Genomic DNA, 20,881 nt, shown 5'->3' with positions numbered 1-20,881 from the left:
CACTTGTCCCTCGTTATCCTATATTACTTTCATAACTACGATATTCAGTTCAGTCTTTAGAGCAATCAAACTAGTCAAACAACAATAGACTTTTGTAAATACACAAGTCTCCAGAAACACCTCAGCTTTCTACTTTTCTACACAGTTCCAGAAACCACAAGAAAGTCACAGATCTAAAACAAATATACAAAACAGAATGATGTCTGAAAACACAGATTTGTGGAGTAAAATACAAATTTTGTTCTAAAATTTACTAAATGTCAATGTCCTACCAACACAGTACCTTCACCAGGTTTAAGCTGAATCCTTTGTTAGTGTCCATTTCAATAGCTTTAAATCTGCTGCAATATGGCTTCTTTTCCAACCATGAACATTGGCATTTTTGAAAATTTGTTTTCGGCACATCTAAACATAAAGAAATGAAGTGCAGCAATGGCTCCTGATGCAGTAATGTACTGGGTATGTGCTGTCATGGAGGGTGAACAATAGTGTAGTCCAGAGATTTGCCAAATGGACCTAAGTCACCAAGAGTCATTGGGGGAGAAGTCCTAACCTTTACTAAAGATAGCTTTTTTGTTGATGCTCATTAACAAGAAAACTATATAGGTTATCTATATTTAACATGTTTCTTACATTTATCCTACCTATAGGTAAATTATGCTACCTAGGTAACACTAGGTAACATACGTTACTTAACATTTAAAGCCTTTGTGCTTTAAGTGCACAAATATTTACAATAGCGTTGCTATATCAAAAATATAAGTGAGAGCCTCTGCACTGTTTTTTGAAAATGTGTAATCCAAAAAATGGGAAAAGTAGAAAACTGAGGTATTTCTGGAGGTGACGTGTATTTACATGAGTGTATTCTTGTTTGACTAATTTAATTAGTCTAAAGATTGAACTGAATCTCATCGTTATGAAAGTAGCTTAGGATAACAAGGGATAAGTGAACTCTACATTTGAGGAATGAACCTGGTTGGGTGATTTTTAAATCTCACCTCCAGAAAAATTATTCTCATGTAACTCAAAAAGTTGAGGCCATTTAATCACAACTCCAGCTGAGGATATTCTCAGATGGTGGTGGAAGCATTTTGAGGATCTCCTGAGTCAGTCTGTTGTGAGAAAGTGCCCAACCAAAAACTAAAACTCTTGATTAAACTTTCTGTCTGTTTATTGCTCCTCACCTACCCTGGCCATTGCTTTTCTACACAATTCTGCTTGATGCTCATTTCCCTTTAGTGCTCTGAAATGGACATTGTCCCACTGAACTGAAGTCCTCTAAATAATTTCAACCAGCCCAATCAGTGAACAGAAGGAGAAGTTGTGAACAGTGGCATCAATTTTCTGAGCTGTGTTTGAATTGTAATCTGCCTGTATTTATGGGAATGTCAGCACAGGAAGTCAGCAAAACCTTTCAGTCCATGTTAGCCATTCGTCCAAAAACTGAATTAGATTTAATAGCTGCCTCATTCGACTCACTGATTCTCAGTGAGGGATGGTTGCTTATAGCATAGGCAATTTCTGGTAAGCTTCATAGCGTCAAACATCAACTAGTTACTCTTCAGAAAGTTGCTGACATTTATGAATTCTCTCCTTAGCATTTGGTGATTCATCTCTGTGATTTTATGTGGCCTACCACTCATTAGCTCAGTTTCTGTCATGTTCTCTGCAGGAATAAAGCATGCCTCTTTGTCTGTTAACCCAAACGATAAGTTTAAGTTTAGACTATAGCATGGGGTTGTATTTCAGGAACAAGGTTTTATACATTAGCTTCATTACAAGGAAACTACCTGCAAGAGACAATTTTATGCTCCCAACAGTTTGAGAACAATTTGGAAATAACTTCTTCCTGCTCCAAAGTAACGGTGCACTAGTGCACAAAGCACAGTTCATGAAGATACAAATTTGTGAATGTAATGTAGACGAGCTGGACCAGCCCTGTGGGACTAATTAGAGCACTAATAGTCTTTCTTATCCAACTTCAGTGTCTTGACCTATCAAAATATCTCATATCATTTTAAGCCCTTTGAATTAAGAATGGGAAGTGTCCAAAGGCACAAATAATTTTCGGCAGTACAGTGTACAATGAAATAATTTCGATCACTTCATAAGTTAGAAGTGGGGCAAGTGTGGCTGTGTGGGTAGAGTAGTCGTCTTTCGATCAGTAGGTTGTAGGTTGTTTGATTCCAGCTTCCACATGTCAATATGCCTCTGGGCAAGGCACTTAACCCCAAATTGCCTACTGGTGTATAAATGTGCGAGCATTTATGAGTGCAAATGGGTGAATGTGACTGCAGTGTAAAGCACTTTGAGTGGTCAAAATGACTGGAAAAACGCTATATAAGTTCAAAATCAAAAATCTATGACTAGAACGAAATATTTGTATTCACATACTGTATGGTCTCCTTTCTATATGACTGAGATTCAGCAATTTCTAAATACAATGAGCCAAGTTTCCATTTTCGTATTTGCAAAGTTGGCAGTGAGAGATTCCCCAAAAGACATGCAAAACTGATCTTTATTATTTCACATGTGAAAGATGATCCTGAACTCTAGCTGGCATAAATGCTCACCATAAGGGTTAGTAAAAATTATATTTTCCTTTCTTTTCCCTCCATTTTACAAAATATGCTTTTTATGTTTATCTATGACAATAAATCCCAATATAAAATTGGAAGTCCCTGTAAAATCCTCATGCTGTCATTTATAGTATTTAATTGTTTTATTCAGGTATTTCCATTTTGATTTTTTTTTTTTGCTTGTACCTATATAACTTGCTATTACCTCAGAACTATTGCCAATCACAAATCCTAAAGTAAGACTATTCATAAAATCAACATTTTTATGGAGTCTGCTTCAGATTGTTTAACAGCATGATACTGAAAGACTCAGCACTTCAGAAATATCAGAATTTACATGGACTCTGTCATAATTAACAGGGATTTTAAATGAGAAAATCTGGAAAATGTTAACAGCCTAGAATAAAGACAAAAATCTGACCAGGTAATGGCATTGGGTGAAAACCATCTGATTATAAAAAGCAAAAGAGAATCCAACTTCTGGCCTTGCACAGGTTCGCTAAACTTGTGCAATGTCTCATTCAACAACTAATTACAGATACAAAAAGGTGTTAACTTGTCCATTTGCTTCAAATCACCTAAGAAATGCCAGTTAGTAGAAATTATTGCACTCTGAAATGAGCTTCATTGTGGCACCAAGCCCCCTTTGATTGTATATTCTTTCATAGCCAATCAGATGCATTTGACAGTCTGAACGACCACACCTCCCTCAGTTTCTTAAGCTTTATGTGTCCTTATGAAGACAGTAGCAACATGACTCTGCTATGGCTTGTACTGCTCCTTCTTCACCAAGGATGTAAGTACATTTAAAAACAGAAGCTTGTCTTATTGGAGATTTTTGTTTTATTTTTTTCTCTGATCTGGTAAGCAGTTTCTTTAAAACTGATCTTTATCATTTAACGTTTCTTTTATCTACTGCAGATACTTCAGTTCCTGTGGTCACAGTCCATCGTGGGGAACCGGTGACTTTGACATGCGTATTGACTGAGAAGTTTGAAACTGTGACATGGATTCACTGGTATAAGCAAAGTGCAGGAAATACTCTGATATTAATTGCAATGCTGCGTAAGAGTACAAGTACAATGCCCACCTACGGTCCGGGATTCTCAAAATCAAGATTCCAAATAACATATATTGAGAACTTGAGTGAATTGATAATTTCGTCAACATTAGAACAAGATGAGGGAATGTACCATTGTGCTTATATGGACTGGACTGAATCTACTTGGACTGGGACCTATTTGGCATTAAAAGGTAAATATGCTTGGTGTTTTTCATACCAAAAACTGGCATTCAGTAACATTGGGGAAATATTATTTGGAACTAAAATATCTGAACCTCCTTTTAATATTTTGTCTAGTTTGTCCTTCACAATTTAGAGAATGAAAATGGTAAAACAAACTCCTGTTTGTAAAATTGCTTAAGTTATTACTCTCGCTCAAACACAATTGATAAATACATTGTCCAAAAAATTTCAGTTTCAATTTATTTTGTAACAGAATGTGTTCTCTCAGTTAATCAAAACAATAATAAAAAATAAATCTGATATTCTACAACAGTGAGTTTTCTTATGCAATCTGGAAAACATATATTTCAATGAAAATTTATTTTCATTAAAAAAAGGACATAATTTGCAGTCAGTTGCGACTTTTGTTGATAATCAGTTATGCAGTCTAACTATAATATGTTAGCAGGATATTTAAATATTTTAAAAGTTAAATATTTCATCAAAAATACCTTAAATATAAGACTACAAACTTCTGATGATGGAAAACATAATTTTATTTGTTGACAATTTCCTCTGTTGATTTTCTGACACAAAAAGACAGTTTTGAAACGACACCGACAGCTACAAATAGTTTGTGAAAAAAAATAAAATTCTGTCTTTATTTTCAAACAATGTAACCATAAAATTCATAAAAAATATTGACTGAAAACAAAATTGTCTCCTATCACAAACCCCACAGAGTTAACACCATCGTTGTTCATACCCATGGGATATTTAGGTTTAAAGTAATACTTTAACTTGACTAATATATTTATTATTTTTATAAGTAATATTGACAGTTTGGAGTGGACCAGCAGCAGTCCTGGCTGAAATCAAATGAAGAATTTGTGTAGCTAAAGATTAGAGGGATTATAAGGAACCTTTCAGCCTCAAAGATTTAGAGCTAATCTCCAAATACCAGTGGAAACATGCAAAAAGCTGGTGAGAAACAAAACAATGGTTATCTGCAATGGATATAAAGATTTTTATTTACATATTAATAAAGGCATAAATCATTTCCAACATGCTACTTTTTTATAAAATACAAAAGAAAACTGAATATAAATCTGAAAAGGGACGAACAAGACGTTTGGGCTTAGATACAATAGAGACTTTGGTCTACATTTTAAAATTGTTAAATCCATCTATTAAAAAAAAGGGCCGAGTTATTTAAAAAAAAAATTCTGAGTTATTAATAGACAATGGTAAAAAAACAAATTTTTAGTATTAGTATTTTGACTTTGTTAAATCTCTTGTTCCTTATTGTCTTCACAGAAAACGCTCAGAGGATTTCGAGCTTCACTGTTGTTCAGGAGCCAACAGTTTCTGATCCCACCAGTGACACAGACTCAGAGACTCTGCAGTGTTCGGTTCTCTCCGACTCTGTAAATGCAACCTGCTCAGGAGAACCCAGTATGTTCTGGTTCAGAGCCATATCAGACAAATCCTATCCAGATTTCATCATCGCTGAGGGAAAAATACCTGAAAACTGTGAAAAGACGTCAAACAATGAGAAGAAATGTAGTTATAATTTCACTAAAGTTGTGAAATCATCTGAAGGTGCCATTTATTACTGTGCTGTGGCTGCATGTGGACAGATATTATTTGGAAATGGAACAAACCTTGTAAAGAGCAATCAAGGTATTGTGTGTATTGTGCTATTTGTGTTACCATAAAAAAAATCCTGCTTTTCTGGATCAATGATATTCTTATCTGCCTTTGTTTTCCAGATAAAAAACCAAGTACAATAAGGATTATATTGGTGATTATATTAATCTGCTTGGCCATTTCTGTGACCTTGAATATTATTTTTATTTGTTACCGAATTCAAAGATCAGCCTGTGCTCAGTTTAAGGGTAAGTGTAATTTACTAAGCTATTGTTTTAAAACCACAGTCACATTAATTACCATGTCTTATTTACAGAGAGTTCCTCTTCTCAACCAAGACACAATGACTTAAGCCAACCAAGAAATGAGGTAAATAATATTAAACTATAATTATTATTACAGTTGACTTAGTGTAATAATGAACAACACAGCTAGTTGTAACAAAATGAATTGAAATAGATGTATTTTTATATTTTTTTCCACAGACTCTGGATCTGGATCTGAATTATGCTGCCTTACATTTCTCTGAAAGGAAAGAGCCAAGAGGAACGAAGAAAAGAGAACTGAAGACTGAAGAAAGTTTATATTCACAAGTTAAAGGACAGATGTCGAGATGATTGACTCCAGGTTTATATGAGATACTGACTTTGTGATAAAAGACAGTTCAGTATTTTCAGATTTATTGTGACTGCGAGGAGTGAGACAATTTGTAAAAATAGTTTTTGTAAATATTTTTTCAGGGTTTAGTGTCGTACTAAGATTTCATCAGTTTTAATGAAATGACCTCAAATTCTTATGTATTGAAAAAAAATCATCTAAATGAGGTTCTTTATGTGTCTGAAATAAAGCAGCTTTTCATGTTTCTCTTCAATTAAAAAATGTGCTTAAAAATATAAAATTTATGAATAAATATTTTGATGAAGTAGTACACATTGTTTTGATGAACACATTTTACTAGATACCAAATAAAACTAATTGCTAGTGATGGGCTTTTTTCGGTTACAAGGATTTTCCACTTGTAATGGCAACATTGTCTCATCCCCATGTTTATCCAACTCTTCTTCACTGTGGCTCAAAGTGTCCCACTTCTGGCTAAAAATAAAGATTTTGGAAGACCTTCGGTCATTGATCGGTGAGGGGTTGAATCACTAGCTTTGTCTCAGGAGCAACTCTCACGCTCAAAGTTGCACGACTTTTCAGACTCCAGGGTCATCCACCATCAACCCCACCCACTCGAGCTGTTACTCAAAGACAATGGAAAACCTCCTGAACTGTGTTGAGCTCAGTTGAGCTGCGCAGAGCAGATACTAGTAGAAAAAGATTATAAAAAAAACTACATATGAAGTTCAACGTTTTATCATTTTACAGATCGGATCCCTGGTAAAAGGTTCAGCACACAAACAGTTCATTACTTACTGGAGTAGTTTACGCTACACAGACTAACATGGCAAGAGAGAGAGACCTCATATATCAGATAATGGAGGAGTAATACATCAGTACTGATGTTACCGATCAGAAATGCTGATCCAGTCAGACTACAAGCTGAAAACATAAATATCTGGATGAATTTTAATTTCTAGTTTGAATGAAAACTAGTCAGTGACTTAATCTTAATAGCATTAAATTGGACATCTGTAATAACTCTTGTGTCTAGAACATGTCATTTAAACACGTTAAAACACCCAGATATATCAAGTTGTATAGTGTGTTGTATAGAGCTACACAAAGACAGTATTCCTCACTTGAACAGAGTAAATAAACATGAGTGTTGAGAGAGAAGAATGATGATAATTTGGGGAATATTCTCAGCAGAGGAAAACAATGTCCACTTTCTGGTGCATCATGGCAGTTAATTTATCTTCTGTATTTTAGGTTGCCATCTATGTCTCTGTTACTTTCTCATTGGTTTCACGGGACATTGAATCCATTCTTGTTTGTACTTGGGGAACGCCCCACATGCAAGACAATCCAACACGCTGAACATCCCCAATTTGAGGTCAGAGCAGTCCCTACATGGAGGATTTATGTAAAATCAATTTTCTTTCATCAAGAACAGAATTGTAATATTCATTCTGATGAAGTTTGTTTCTCATATTAAGAGAAAATCCCAAGCTATATGCAGTTATTTTGTCCTGAATGTTATGCTCTCACTAGATGCAAGTGGAAAATTATTATAATTGACAGAGATTAATACTTTATAACAGCTGCATGTGTTTCACTTACTGGAGTTATTAAAAAAATGACTCAAGCATTATTCAAATTTGTTTAATCTAATTTTATCCAGTTGTTTTCTTTTAAATGAAACTTATTATGAAATGAATGACCAAGAGCAAACCTAAGCTTTTGATAGAATGATAGAAAAATAAGATATTGGTTTCAAACTGAAGGGTACACTGATATCTTCTGAAGATTTCCACAGGGTACTCCAAAGAATAGAAAGAAACAGAAATGTCCTTCATTGTCCCATGATGGGGGATTTTTCAGTACAACAGCAGCAACAGTGAAGCAAAGCAAGTCGGTGCAGACAAAGATAGAAATAAGCAATATATAAAAACAGAATAAAGAATACAAATAGTGTACTGTAAGGGCAACATTTCAAAATACATACTGTGTAGTTGTAAAAAAAAAACTAACATGTACAGTAAGTCATGTTTTAAGGTCAGTCAACTGTATATCTATTTTTGTCATAATCGACACTAAAACACTTTAACAATGTTATTTTGTCCAGCCTCGCTCATTTAGCCATTTAGCCATTTAGACCATTAATTTCATGTGGAAATTAAACAAAAAATAGCACACTTTTACAACCACATATTTACTCCGGCATCTATATTTCAAGAGTAGCGTTCATATGTTGTTTACTGCCAGTAAAAATTCAAACTATTTGCCATCAGACTGTTCTGAAAGAAACTGTCTATTTTTTCATCACATCCTATTTGATTAAACTTGGCAATTATTACAGAATCCCTATTCTAATCATGATTCTGTAATAATTGTACATACTGTATATATGCAGTGATTGTTGAAACTCAATGACGAAAACCTTTGACCCACTGATGGCGCTGTAAGAAAAGTTACTGGATGGACACAGTCTTATACTCAGCACCGTGTCTGTGATCTACATTTCTGTTTTGATAAACAAAAAATACTGATGTTTATACAATACCATTTTGGAAACCGTAATTAAAGAACATTTAAGAGAAAAAGAGAATATACTTCTCACAGAGGTTTGCAGCAGGAACTAGCCTTTTGTTGCTTACTTTACAAAAACCATTCAGGTGCATTTCACAGTCTAGATTGTGACACCTTTTTGTAAAAACGGTGTCAAAATGTTTCTGACAAATCTGATTTGCTCTAATGACAGTCTGACCACCCTGCCACCCTCAGTATATTTAGTGTTGACGAAATAACAAGCAACAGATCAGAAAGAAAAAAAAAATCGCTGGGTATTTAGGTGATCAAATAATGGTTGAAAAAAAAGAGAAGCTCATTGTGACAGGAAATGCTCTTTGATGGTGTATTCTACAGTAGCCAATCAGACACATTTGACAAGATCGCCACACCTTTGTGTTTTACTGAAGGGTCTACTGTCTGAACGAACACAGTCACCATGACTCTGTTGTGGCTCACGTTGTTGCTTTTTCATGAAGGACGTAGGTATTCTTTACATGATTTGAGAGAGAATATTTTCTAATTTAAGTGTCTTAAATACGTATTTTGGTTCTGTTCAGTCTAACATTGCTTTTTTTAATGCTGTCATTTTTTGTTTTACGTGTTCTTTCCCCAATATAGATACTCTGGTTCCAGTGGTCACAGTCGAACTGGGTCAGTCTGTGACTTTGACTTGTGATTTTGCCATGAAATATCAGAGCAACACGTGGCTTTACTGGTACAAGCAGAGTGCTGGAGATATTCTGACTTTAATTGCGATGCTGCAGACAAGTATAAGCCCCAATTATGGACCAGAAATCTCTGCTTCAAAATTCATTGTAACATCAAATGAGCACCACAGCAGCCTTACAATTTTCAGAGCAGTTAATGAAGATGAGGGGATGTATCACTGCGCTCAAATGGACAGACTTAAATATATATGGAGTGGGACTTACATATCAGTAAAAGGTAAATCAGTCATTTTTATCTTCCTTTATTTTTAATATTTTTTAACTCACAAATTGACCAGAGGGTTATATCATCTGAAATCCAACTAGACGTGATTATGTTACTGAAAAATATATCTTCAATAATAAAAAAAAAAGGTATGACTCAGTGAATCAAGTCTTTAGTAGGTAATTTGTTTGATACAAGCGTAAAATGATTAATTATAATGTTTTTGTGCTTTTAATATAAACATAAATTTTTTCAATTTTACATTAAATGCAGACTGAAAGTCAAAATTAATTGATTTCTTTGAATTGTAGAACTTAAACTAGTGAAAATGTTTAACCTGACCTTTTTGTACCACACATCTGTCTATAGAAAACACATTTGGGAAATAGGTGTCTCATATTTGATAGTCAAATATTGTCTCAATATTTGACTATGTTGTATTTTTTTCATAACTGATGTTTTAAATCCATCTACCGTCAAGATTAAAGTACTTGCTAATTTTATTCCCCAAAGAATTTCTAGTATTACTCTAGAACGGTGTTTTAATAGTTCACTGACAAATAATATGATTATTTCACAGGAATGTCTAAGAGGACATCAAACTACACTGTTGTTCAGCAGCCAACGGTCTCAGGTCCCGCCCGTCCAACAGGCTCAGAGACTCTGCAGTGTTCGGTTCTCTCTGACTCTGAGAACACAACCTGTTCAGGAGAACCCAGTGTGTTCTGGTTCAGATCCAGATCAGAAAAGTCTTTTCCTGACATGATTTACACCGATGGAAAAAAGTCTGAAAACTGTGACAAGATATCCGACTCTCAGAAGAGATGTTTTTATAACTTCTCTAAGAATATCAGCTCCTCTGATGCTGGGACTTACTACTGCGCTGTGGCCACTTGTGGACAGATAATATTTGGAAATGGAAGTAATCTGGAAACTAAAGGTATAATATATAAATTAATTAATAATGAAATAATAAAATAATTTAAGTGTTTGATAAACTAAACATGTAGTTTCAACTATTGCATTTTCACATTAGCTGTAATTGTAAAGTGTAATTGGAGTTTTTTGTAAGTATGATCTTTTTGTTTTCTCATCTTCCAGGATTGAGTCTGGGATCCAAGAAGGCCATTATAGTTATTTTCTTCCTGTCTGCTGCCTTAGCCATAAGTCTGATTGGTATAGCCGTCCTGTTATGCTCCATCAAAAGAAACAAGTGTGGACATTGTCAAGGTAATTCACAATAATTTTCTTGTACTTCTCAATAAATTACCTCTTTATTTAATCTTTTTTTTTTACATTTTTATTTAATTGTGTAGAAGCTGTTATTCTGGACCAAAACTGTGGCCAGAAAAGGCAACAGGTAAAATATTAGGCCTTTTCTTTTCAGATGTTTTGACACATTTTAAAGTAGCAAATCAGTTTTCAGAATTTTTATTTGCCTTCTCTTTAAATTTTGTTTATTTGATCTTCTTAGGGAAGGAAAAACAGAAGGATGTATTCTGCAGCTGTTTTCACCCTGGTGAAATCTGACAACATGGCAACAAAGAAAACAGCAGAAACACAGATGATGTTTGCTGCAGTAAAAGCCTACGGATTTTAAAAAGATACCCTTTGACCTTTGTGTTGATTGACCCAGTTCATTTTGTTATGAACTATGTTTTAAATCCCAGATTTATTTTATTGGATCCCTTTGATTAAACTGTTAATTGTTTTACTTAATTTAGGCTTTTTTTTCTGTTAACATAGACATTGCTAAAATCAAGCTATTGTTGTGGACACATAAATAATGTGGAAATAGATGCGGTAATAACAAAATAGTGCTTCCGGATCGTTTGTGTTTTATGGATTTGAGTAAAGACATTTTTACAAACAATGGTATGTTGTCACATTGTGGATATTGTGTTTGTTAATTTGATTTCTGTTTTGTTATCTTCTGGTTTTGGTTTTCAAATTAATATGCTCACTGACCTTGTTCTGCTGAAACAAGTCGGTTCCTGCATCCAAATCAGCAATTTTATTTTTTTTCCCAACATGTTAGATGTTTCTTATTTCTCAATACCAATTTCTTATTGTTTGATGTTCTCATAAGCTTTCTTTAGATTATTGTCACATCATTTATTGTCTTTGATATCATTGCACTCCTGTTCGCTTTCAGATGTTCTCTGATAATCCTGCCAATCTCCCAAATGCTTTATTAAAATTACATTTTCATTACATTTAGCTGATTTAATGTTTATTTGTATTAACCATCTTCAGCCTCATCTAATTATAATTTAACGATGATGGTTAAATAGTATTATAAAAAAAAATCAAGATATGTCTGTATGCATTTTAGTATAAAGCTACTTTTTGCAAAAGACAGTAAAATATGTCTTCTGCAATATAATATATGTACAACTGTATTTTTCTTTTCAGGCAGAGCACAATAAAATGGTTGTTTCCAGAGACGTCAGGAACAAATCTTTACCTTCTATGAAACTAAAAGATTTAAGATTAAAAAGAATTCATCTTGATTTTAACTTTTCCACATTTTTGTTATGCTAAACTCAAAATTTTGTATTGCTTTATTTGTATTTTATGTGATTTATGTGTTCACCAGCATATAAAGCAACCTCAAGATGATTCTATCAACCCGGAATAACATCTGCCCCTCAATTTTTGTATGATTTTATAGTATTAGAGCCAACATGTCAACTTAACGAGACCATTTTAAAAACATATGCGTCTCACTGAAAGGTAGATCGTTGTGGCAGGACGTCCTCTTTCAATGTATATTTTGAAATAGCCAATCAGATTTAATCTACATCTACAAAACCGCATCTCCTCCTGTTGCTACAGCGTGAGGTTTCTTAAGTAGGCCTTGGCAACATGATTCTGTTATGGGTCCCACTAATTCTGCTTCATCAAGGCTGTAAGTATCGCTTTTTGAAGTAAAATCCTCTCATTAAACTGTGTACATCATGTTTTTATTTATTTATTTTTATTAAACCAACTCTTGTTGTCCATTTGTAATCTAATACAGATGCCTTGGTTCCAGTGATAAGAGTTCAACTGGGTCAACCTGTGACGGTGACATGTGTTTTAAGCGAGGCGCTTCAGAGCGTCAGTTGGCTTTACTGGTACAAGCAGAGTGCAGGAGATACTCTGAAATTAGTTTCAATGCTGCGTAAAAACACAAACCCCACGTATGGACCAGGATTTTCTGCCTCGAGGTTCAACACAACGTATGACGACAAAATTAGCAACTTGACAATCTTGAAGGCCTCAACAGAAGATGAAGGAATGTATCACTGTGCTTACCTTAACTGGCTCCAAACTATGTGGAGTGGAGCTTATTTGTCATTAAAAGGTAATGAATGCAAAAAAATTACAATTTTTAAAAATGAAATGATCTTTGTGTATTTTTCAATGTGAAGTTAAGGCATGTGACTGAGATGAGTTGAAGTACTCAAATGTTTTCTCTCTCTGAGGACACAAAAGATAGTAAAACATTTTCTCCCATGGTGTTAAATAAATATACATATGCATATAAATGAAGGCATAATTTGATCAAATGTTGATTGCAATATACATACATGTAAAATTAAATGTCAGTTTATTTTGGACTAAGAAGAAACTATTATTTCTATATTTCATTGCAACCTTAATACATTATTAGTTAAAAATAATTAAGTAAATTAGATTTAAACCCAAAAACATGGAAGTAAAAACACATTTAATTCTTTTGAACATAGAAACAAGGAGAACATCAAACTACAAAGTTGTTCAGCAGCCTGCAGTTTCACACTCTGCTAATCCAGCAGACTCAGTGTCTCTGCAGTGCTCCTTCCTCTCTGACTCCGACCAAAAGCCATGTTCAGAGGAACCCAGTATGTTCTGGATTAGAGCTGGATCTGACAAACCTTACCCGGATCTCATCTACACTGATGGAAAAAGTTCAAGAACTTGTGAAAAGAGAGCCGGCATTCAGAAGAGATGCATTTATAACTTCTCAATGAAAGCCAGCTCCTCTGATGTTGGGACTTACTACTGTGCTGTCGCCACATGTGGAGAAATATTATTTGGAAATGGAGCCAACTTGAATATTCAAGGTAAATGTGCAATTTGATATATTTTCACTGAATCATTTGAGTTTGTGTGAGAACAAGAAATCTACATCACTTATTTAATGTAAATCACTTGTTTACTTTTAGCCAATTTGGATGCAAGATGAGTGTGATGATTATTATTCTCTTTCTTGCCGTTTCTACAATAATGCTACAGAATCAGGTCTGTGGCCGTCGGAGGCCATCACTGTCACTTTTGTCCTGTCTACCGTTTTAGCCATATGCTTAATAGCCCTACTTGTCCTCATCTGCTCCCCGAACAAAAGCAAATGTGAACATTGTCAAGGTAATAGAAGATAATTACTCTGTACATCTCTAGAAGGAAAGTGTTGCTTCTGGATTATAATTATTTTTGCTTCTTTTGCTGTCCAGCTCCTGCTAAGCTGCAAAAACCTCAGAACAGCCAACAGGTGAAATGTTGACACTGCTTTTCATCAAATGTTTGGACACATTTTGCAAAGTACAAACAAGTTCCCTTCTTGACCTTATAAGTTGTGCTGTAATTTTTCTACTTAGGGATTTGGAGACAGACGGGTGTACACCGCTGCAGTCTTCACCGTGATGAAAACGGATCATAATGCTGAAAAATCACCAGAAAAAGAAAAGTTTGCTGCTGTAAAAGCTTTTGGTCTTTAAAAGATGTCACACAAGCTTTTCTGCTGAATAATCTAAATCCACTTTACGTTTATTTGGAGCAACATTTCAAAACTTTGTGCAGAGTATTAGTTTGAATAATTATATAAGGACAGTAGACTTCATTACTGTATTTAGACTTTTTTTTTGTTAAACTAGGACATAGCCATCTATCTATATGGACCTTGTGGGTTGTCTGGCGATCTGTGAAGTGGTGGAATATCCATTGATTGTGACATTATTAAAATATCAGGATATTAATTGGTGAACAGAAACGTTTAGCTGTATCAGAAGTGTGTGTTACATCCACATAAGCTACAGAATCTAGGGTTTTCCTGAACAATATTATAATTCGACAAGATTGAAATATTTTATTCAAAAGGCGATACAATATAATGGTTAACAGATGTTGAAATAATCTAAAGATGTACAAACAGAAGTCATTGTCTGGCTGTAATGCTCTTCAAGGTTGCATGTTACTCAGATTTAAATATGTATAAAACATTGTCTTTTTTGTTCTAAATGTGTTTAATACATATCTGTCTTTGACAACTTGTCATGGACACTATACTTAACTATTTTACATAATTTTTCTTTAATCTTCAATTAATTGCTGCATAAACATTACACCAAGTATGCATGAGAACTGCTTGGTAATATGCACCAACTATGTGGGGAGGAAAAGAACTTGTAGTTTGGTAGTTTTGCAATTTGACAGACTTCTGTACAACTAATATACTGTAGGGTATAATCCCCATAGATGATAAAAAATTTGCCCTAGTCAAGAAAAAACTAGAAAGTTTGTCATTTGATAAATGTCAACATTGTTCTATGTGTTTTTGACTATTACATACTTCGAGAAAATATTTTACTTAATATTTTTATACAGCCATAACATAAATATGGTATACTAAAAAAATTCTTACTTCTAATGAATCGAGCATATACATGTTTCAATTATTGCTTTAATTACAAAAATATAAATTTATCGTACAAAAATGCTTAATGACTCCAGTCCATAACTATATATACTCAAAATACTAGTACAAATAATGATTTGCTTGACAATACTACGCAAAAAAAATAGTGGAAAGGTATTTTTCAGTCAGTGAAAATGGGTCATTGCAGCACAGAACTGTGGTGTGTGCATTTTCTGTTTCAGCCAATCACCTTGATTTGAGCGAAAGATTGTTAACCTAAATCTGAGTCAGAAGATGTTGGTTGTTGCAAGAGAAAGGTAACTAAACACAATGTTCAGAGGACTGACTGCTATTTATTTTCTAAGCACAATGGGTGAGTTCACGTCCTGTATAATCTAAGAATAACTGAAATACGTAAAATTGTGTTGTTTCATGTCTGCACTTTAGTGGCACAGTCATTTAATACAATGGTTGCTGTTCTTTATTTTAGTTGTGCTTCCAGCCCTAAAGGTTCCTGTGATTCCTGTGATTGAAGCTGAACTCGGCCAAACTGTGAATCTGACATGTGATACATCTGGTTGTGATAATGGGTTGTTTTTCTGGTATAAGATGAATTATGGACATATGGCCCAAACAGTTTCTGTAGGCAAATTTGACAAAGTGAAGCTGGATCAGCACTTTCCAAACTCAAGTTTTCAAATTGACCAAGTGGCAAAGACGCATTTTCTCACCATAAAAAATGTCAGCAAAAAGGATGAAGCAACATATTTATGTCAGGGAGGATCGGTATACAAAATGACATTTTTGAATGGCACAAATTTGGTTGTCAATGGTAAGACATATTTTTTAGGGTTTTTGCTGATTTTGGATTTATACCTAAATGATGCAAGTTTTTAATTGCTGTTTTTATAAAACTTTCTTTTTTATACTCAGATTCTCAAAACAAGAAGTCTTACCGTGTGAATCAAACTTCAGACATGAAGTCGATTTTGCTAGGAACCAGTGTGACTCTGCAGTGTTCACTTTTCCCAGAGAAAAAGGAAAACGGAAGCACGGACCAGTGTGCAGATAAACACGATGTGTTCTGGTTCAGAGCAGAATCAGAATCTAATCCAGGATTCATCTATGCTGATAAAAAACACTGTGTGGAGAACAAGCAGGAAGGAGCTGTGAATACCGTCTGTCCAAAACTACTGTATACGAAACTCATCGGACACTGGGACTTACTACTGTGCTGTGGTCACTTGTGGAGAGATCCTGTTTGGAGAAGGAACCAACGTGGAGACAGGCAAGATTTTAGGTACATCTTTAATAATGCCTTTTCTTACATTTACAATTAAATAAATCCTTAAAGAATTTAGAATAAGACATTACCTTGAATGACTAATAATTACTGTGTTGTGGTCAAATGTGGTGAGATCCTGTTTATGAAAGGAACCAAGGTGAAGACAAATTTGCATTTAGGTAAAACAAGTGCCATTTTATATTTTATAGGTGCATTTTTCTTTAATCTACTGATATCTACATGAAGCGTAAACAAACAAAAAATTGCATTTACAGTAATAGAACGTTAATTCATAATTTTCCTTTATTTTCCATATGCTCCAGGATAACCTGCATTATACTTTCAAAGGTTTACTATAGAATGAATCCTTAAAGGCAATTCTAAATAATTCAGCTATAGACTGAGTTTGGAGCAAACAGTACCTGATAAATTCACAGTAACAGATAAAATGTTTTAAAACTAAAAATAAATTACAACCAAATAGTGGTAAAATCCTTAGGAATGTTTAACATACAAATATTTCATCATTCGCTTTTATCTGAATCACAACATGCTCCCATTGCAACAATATGCAGATTAATAAAACCATCTGTGAAGATTTTTAAATCAAAATCTCAAATCACTCTTCTAGATTTAAGTAAACTTCTAGAATTTACCCGAGATGTTAAAATATTTGTAATATTTTCTTATTTTAGGACAAGAAGTGCTCCTGTCTGATATTGTGCTCGGAGGACTTTTGGCTTGTTCTGTGCTGGTGAACTTCGTTTTGATTTTCAGCAGAAGTAACAAAAAGAAGTTTAATGAAGATAAAATAGGTTTGTTGTTTGTACTAATCTGTTTACAATACACAACTTCAATATGTATCTTGTGTGCATCTACATGCTAAAGTGAAAGTAAATGAGTATTCAATGGTATTCTCTTACAAGTGTCTTGAATTCAACTTTTGTATTGGTTACTGATCTGTAAACTAAATGTAGACGAGAAACCTCTTAATATTTAATGGACTATTAGTTTACTTGTTTACTTAAAAATGTTGGACCTTTATTCATTTTTGTTCTATAACCCAGCTGCTGTTGAGCTGCACGAAATCCCTGGTCAGAAGAGAGAACAGGTGAAGTATTAGCACTGCTGTGAAATCATACATGCTGATAAACTTGTATCAAAGCTGCTTCAATTTCTTATTTAATTCTAGATAAAAGACAGGAGGCTGTATTCTGCAGTCATCTTCACCGTGATGAAAACGGCAAAAGACAAAAGATGAAGTCTGCAGCAGTAAAACGTTTTTGTTCAGCATAACTTTTGCAATGATCAATCTTGTACATAATTCCTTGGAGTTAAACATCACGGCAGTGTTCATGTAATATAACATTTTAATTAAAAGAAGAGGACATTGGATGCATGTTTTCTCTGGTTGCTTGTGTTTTCACTCAGATTAGCTTAATGTTTTCAATGCATGGACAAAATGTTTGAATGTGTGCTGATGTCTCAAATCCAATAATATCAACAGTTGATTTTGGAGGATTTTTAATTGTTTGAAGTGCTGTAATGTTCTGCACCATGTTTATAATATGTTTGCCACTATTGTGGAACTTGGAATGAAGTGCCTTGCCAATGGGCCCATCAACACGTGACGGAGATGCTGGAATCAGATCCACGACTGTTCACTTGTACAATGACTACTTTACCCACTGAGACACTTATGTTTACGAGATTCCTTTGTTCTGAATAGCCCATCAAAACCAGTATAATTTCTTTCAGCTGTTGCTTAAATTCTTTGTTCTGTTATGTAAATACCCTATTTACATAGGATGTGTTCAAATTCATGTCTTTTTTAAGATCTACAGACCAAAATCTGTAAACGTCAGCCACAATGAACAATTAGCTGGTGCAGACTTTACAGACTTCTTTGATTTTTCTTTTTTTTTTTTTTGTTCTTGCTTTGGAAGATTTGAATAAATATGTTAATTCATCTCTTCCTGATTCTTGTAAGATACTTTTTACCGTCACAGCAATGTATTAGCAATGGTAAAAAAATAAAAAGTTTCAAAATGAGTCTTAAGTGGCTGTCTGATAAGGCTACATCTCCTTGTTTTTTAGTTCAAATCTAAAATACCAAGATCAATCAAACTTGGAGTGAATTGTTTAACATGTAACACATACAATCCATAATATAGTTTGTGTTATTATGTCTCCACAAAAAGAGAAGATATGTTAACTACTTATTTAAAAAGCTCCAAGTACAAACTTTAACCCATATTTTAAAAAACTTTTGTTGTACGCTCATCTACCTGTGTGATGTTCTGTTAATTTTTTTAAATTGTGGCTTCCTGTTATTCAGCACATTCTCACCTACAGGTCATGGGATGTCTCACTTATACTTTCACAGAGCAGTGTCTAAAAAACAGTCTTTTTCTAAGAACTAAATTAGACACTTTCTTTTGAAGTCTCTCCTGTTAAGAAACTAACTACATTGCACAATTTCCTTCTTCGCATTTGCAAACAGATGCACAAGCCACCAGTTGCAGCGTTTTTTGTTTTTTTTGGAAAGTGACCCACATACAGAGTTTGTTTTGGTGCAAAACTATTTGTGCCTTGTAACTGTGAACATTAAGTCAGTAAAATGCTGTGAGTTGTAACTATATTTGAAGTTTTTCTTTTAGTAATGCAAAACCGTAGGTATATCTTTTCAGATTCTTATGTACAACTCCACAAATTATTTTAGCCATACATAAAAAAAAAATCTTTTGACACCCAATTAATCCCCCCCCCCCCCCCACATGAAACAAATTACTAAGAAAATCTCTTATGGGAATAGTCAACTGTTTTCTATTTAGTGTCATGTCAGCCCTCTAAAAGGTAGTCAAACACAACAGGCATCACCAAATGAACAAAAGAAGGAAACAGAAAAAAGATCCATTGTACAAACAGGACATGCCCTTCATGCCGTTATTTGATGATAGCCAATCAGATTCATATGATAGCTGGGATCACCACATCTCCACCTCTAAGTAAAGAACCCAGTACTGATGACTGATTCACAATAACTTTGATGTGGTTCTCACTGTCATCTCATTATCAGATATGCTAGCACATGTATAAATTTAGACAGAATATGTCCAAACTCAACTCAGCTTGGTTCCTCACAATATAATATTGTTTATTTTTCTATGCCATCTTTTGTTTCACACACATTTCACTGGCGGATTGTTTTCACCACTGTGAAGATATACTTTTGTTTCAGTGACAGTTGAACTTAGTGAACCTGTGACTGACTTTTACCGATGAACATTAAAGCACCACATAGCTTTAACAGTACAAGCAGAGTGCAGGAGAAACTGAAATGAATAATGACGCAGGCATCAAACTGAATTTTTCTTCAAGATTCAATGTAACAATCAGCAAGAAAATCAGCAACATCACAATTTTAAAGGACAAGATGAGGGAACACATCAATGTGCTGACATTGAGCTTTATCACTTCAATAACACATAAAAAGGAATTTATTTGTCAGTGAAGTGTAAATATACTAAACATTACATGTAGGCATGTAACCTCTAATTGATGGCATTTTGATATAGATCAGTTTCTATAAAAGGATCTTATTTGAGAGAGCAGAGAAATGTCCTCCACCTCATTTACAAACTTTAGATGAGTGGTAAATGTCTTCAATGTTTCTTTTCATTTTCTGTGGCGACACTAGTTGGGAAACTCAGATTTTGTGGAAGTTTAGTTTTAGTAAATTGCTCAACAACGTCAACCTGGGAATTTCACCCAGAGAATATTACCTCTTGTTTAAGGCACACAGGTTCAGTTATGCAGGGATTAAAACATCGGAGACTGTTTCAAAATGATAAAAAACCATTAAATTCTTTTTAAAATGTTCTTTTTAAAACCAGTTTCTTTTAAGAATGAAACAAAAGAAATCAAGAAAAATCAAAGAAAAGAAGAAAGTGCAGTAGCTGAGGTTACCGGCCGGAGGGGGCGCTATAGGGTTGGCATCCGCCAAACACAGCAAACCAAAAAAAACCCTTTAACACACCAGACGCAGTGAGACAACCCAAACTCAAGAATCACAGCACGCAGAAGAGGAAGACACTGTCACCACACCCACACCGCCACCGGACCTCAGCAACTGCAAAACAACAAAAGAGAAGCAGTTAACCAATATAACAATCTTAAACCCAATAAGAAAAACAATATCAGCCCGACTAAATAAAGAACAAAAAGGGCCGTAAACAAAATGAGTAAAGAAATAGAAATCAGTCAACAATAGACAATGCAAATCAAAACATCAGGACCAGGAGTGGCCCGCTTGTCACGCCACAACAGGAGGTGAAATGGGTGTGCCGATGCCACACCCGCCGCAGTCCAACTTT

General features: G+C 34.4%; 2 protein-coding genes and 2 long non-coding RNA genes across 5 annotated transcripts in view; 3 read left to right on the top strand and 1 right to left on the bottom strand.

Annotated features, from left to right (window-relative positions):
• LOC145553179 (uncharacterized) overlaps positions 1–20,881 on the bottom strand; it is a 50,797-nt gene that overhangs the window by 10,134 nt on the left and 19,782 nt on the right. The window contains exon 3 of one of the 2 annotated variants that reach the window (XR_014089444.1): positions 19,865–20,637. The exons of the other annotated variant lie outside the window; for it this stretch is intronic. This is a non-coding gene — a long non-coding RNA (uncharacterized LOC145553179). Of the gene's footprint in view, positions 1–19,864; positions 20,638–20,881 lie in introns of those variants that run through there. 2 annotated transcript variants of the gene reach the window in all.
• On the top strand, positions 3,333–6,673 carry LOC145553233 (uncharacterized). The gene is made up of 6 exons (XM_081612014.1): positions 3,333–3,375; positions 3,501–3,833; positions 5,122–5,487; positions 5,577–5,702; positions 5,771–5,823; positions 5,940–6,673. Exons 1-6 carry the CDS (start codon positions 3,333–3,335, stop codon positions 6,069–6,071), a joined length of 1,053 nt encoding a protein of 350 aa, XP_081468140.1. The 3' UTR covers positions 6,072–6,673.
• LOC103471764 (signal-regulatory protein beta-2-like) lies at positions 9,250–11,798 on the top strand. The gene is made up of 5 exons (XM_008420944.3): positions 9,250–9,573; positions 10,142–10,501; positions 10,663–10,791; positions 10,878–10,921; positions 11,036–11,798. The coding sequence occupies exons 1-5, from the start codon at positions 9,312–9,314 to the stop codon at positions 11,159–11,161; spliced, it is 921 nt and encodes a 306-aa protein (XP_008419166.2). The 5' UTR covers positions 9,250–9,311; the 3' UTR covers positions 11,162–11,798.
• Positions 16,999–18,669, top strand: LOC103471485 (uncharacterized). Its single transcript, XR_534656.3, has 3 exons — positions 16,999–17,320; positions 17,573–17,616; positions 17,698–18,669. It is a non-coding gene; the product is annotated as an uncharacterized LOC103471485 (long non-coding RNA).

This window comes from Poecilia reticulata, chromosome 10 (assembly GCF_904066995.2).
Source record: "Poecilia reticulata chromosome 10, P_reticulata-male-v2, whole genome shotgun sequence".
In the NCBI taxonomy this organism is placed as follows: domain Eukaryota; kingdom Metazoa; phylum Chordata; class Actinopteri; order Cyprinodontiformes; family Poeciliidae; genus Poecilia; species Poecilia reticulata.
This window is presented reverse-complemented; position numbering and strand designations above follow the sequence as displayed.

Bases quoted from the DNA above. Each gene is read 5' to 3' on its own strand.
- LOC145553233 (XM_081612014.1), top strand. From the start codon at position 3,333: ATGACTCTGCTATGGCTTGTACTGCTCCTTCTTCACCAAGGAT. The intron at 3,834-5,121 runs GTAAATATGCTT...TTGTCTTCACAG, and splicing joins GACCTATTTGGCATTAAAAG to AAAACGCTCAGAGGATTTCG. The intron at 5,488-5,576 runs GTATTGTGTGTA...TTTGTTTTCCAG, and splicing joins CCTTGTAAAGAGCAATCAAG to ATAAAAAACCAAGTACAATA.
- LOC103471764 (XM_008420944.3), top strand. From the start codon at position 9,312: ATGAAATATCAGAGCAACACGTGGCTTTACTGGTACAAGCAGAGTGCT. The intron at 9,574-10,141 runs GTAAATCAGTCA...ATTATTTCACAG, and splicing joins GACTTACATATCAGTAAAAG to GAATGTCTAAGAGGACATCA. The intron at 10,922-11,035 runs GTAAAATATTAG...TGATCTTCTTAG, and splicing joins GTGGCCAGAAAAGGCAACAG to GGAAGGAAAAACAGAAGGAT.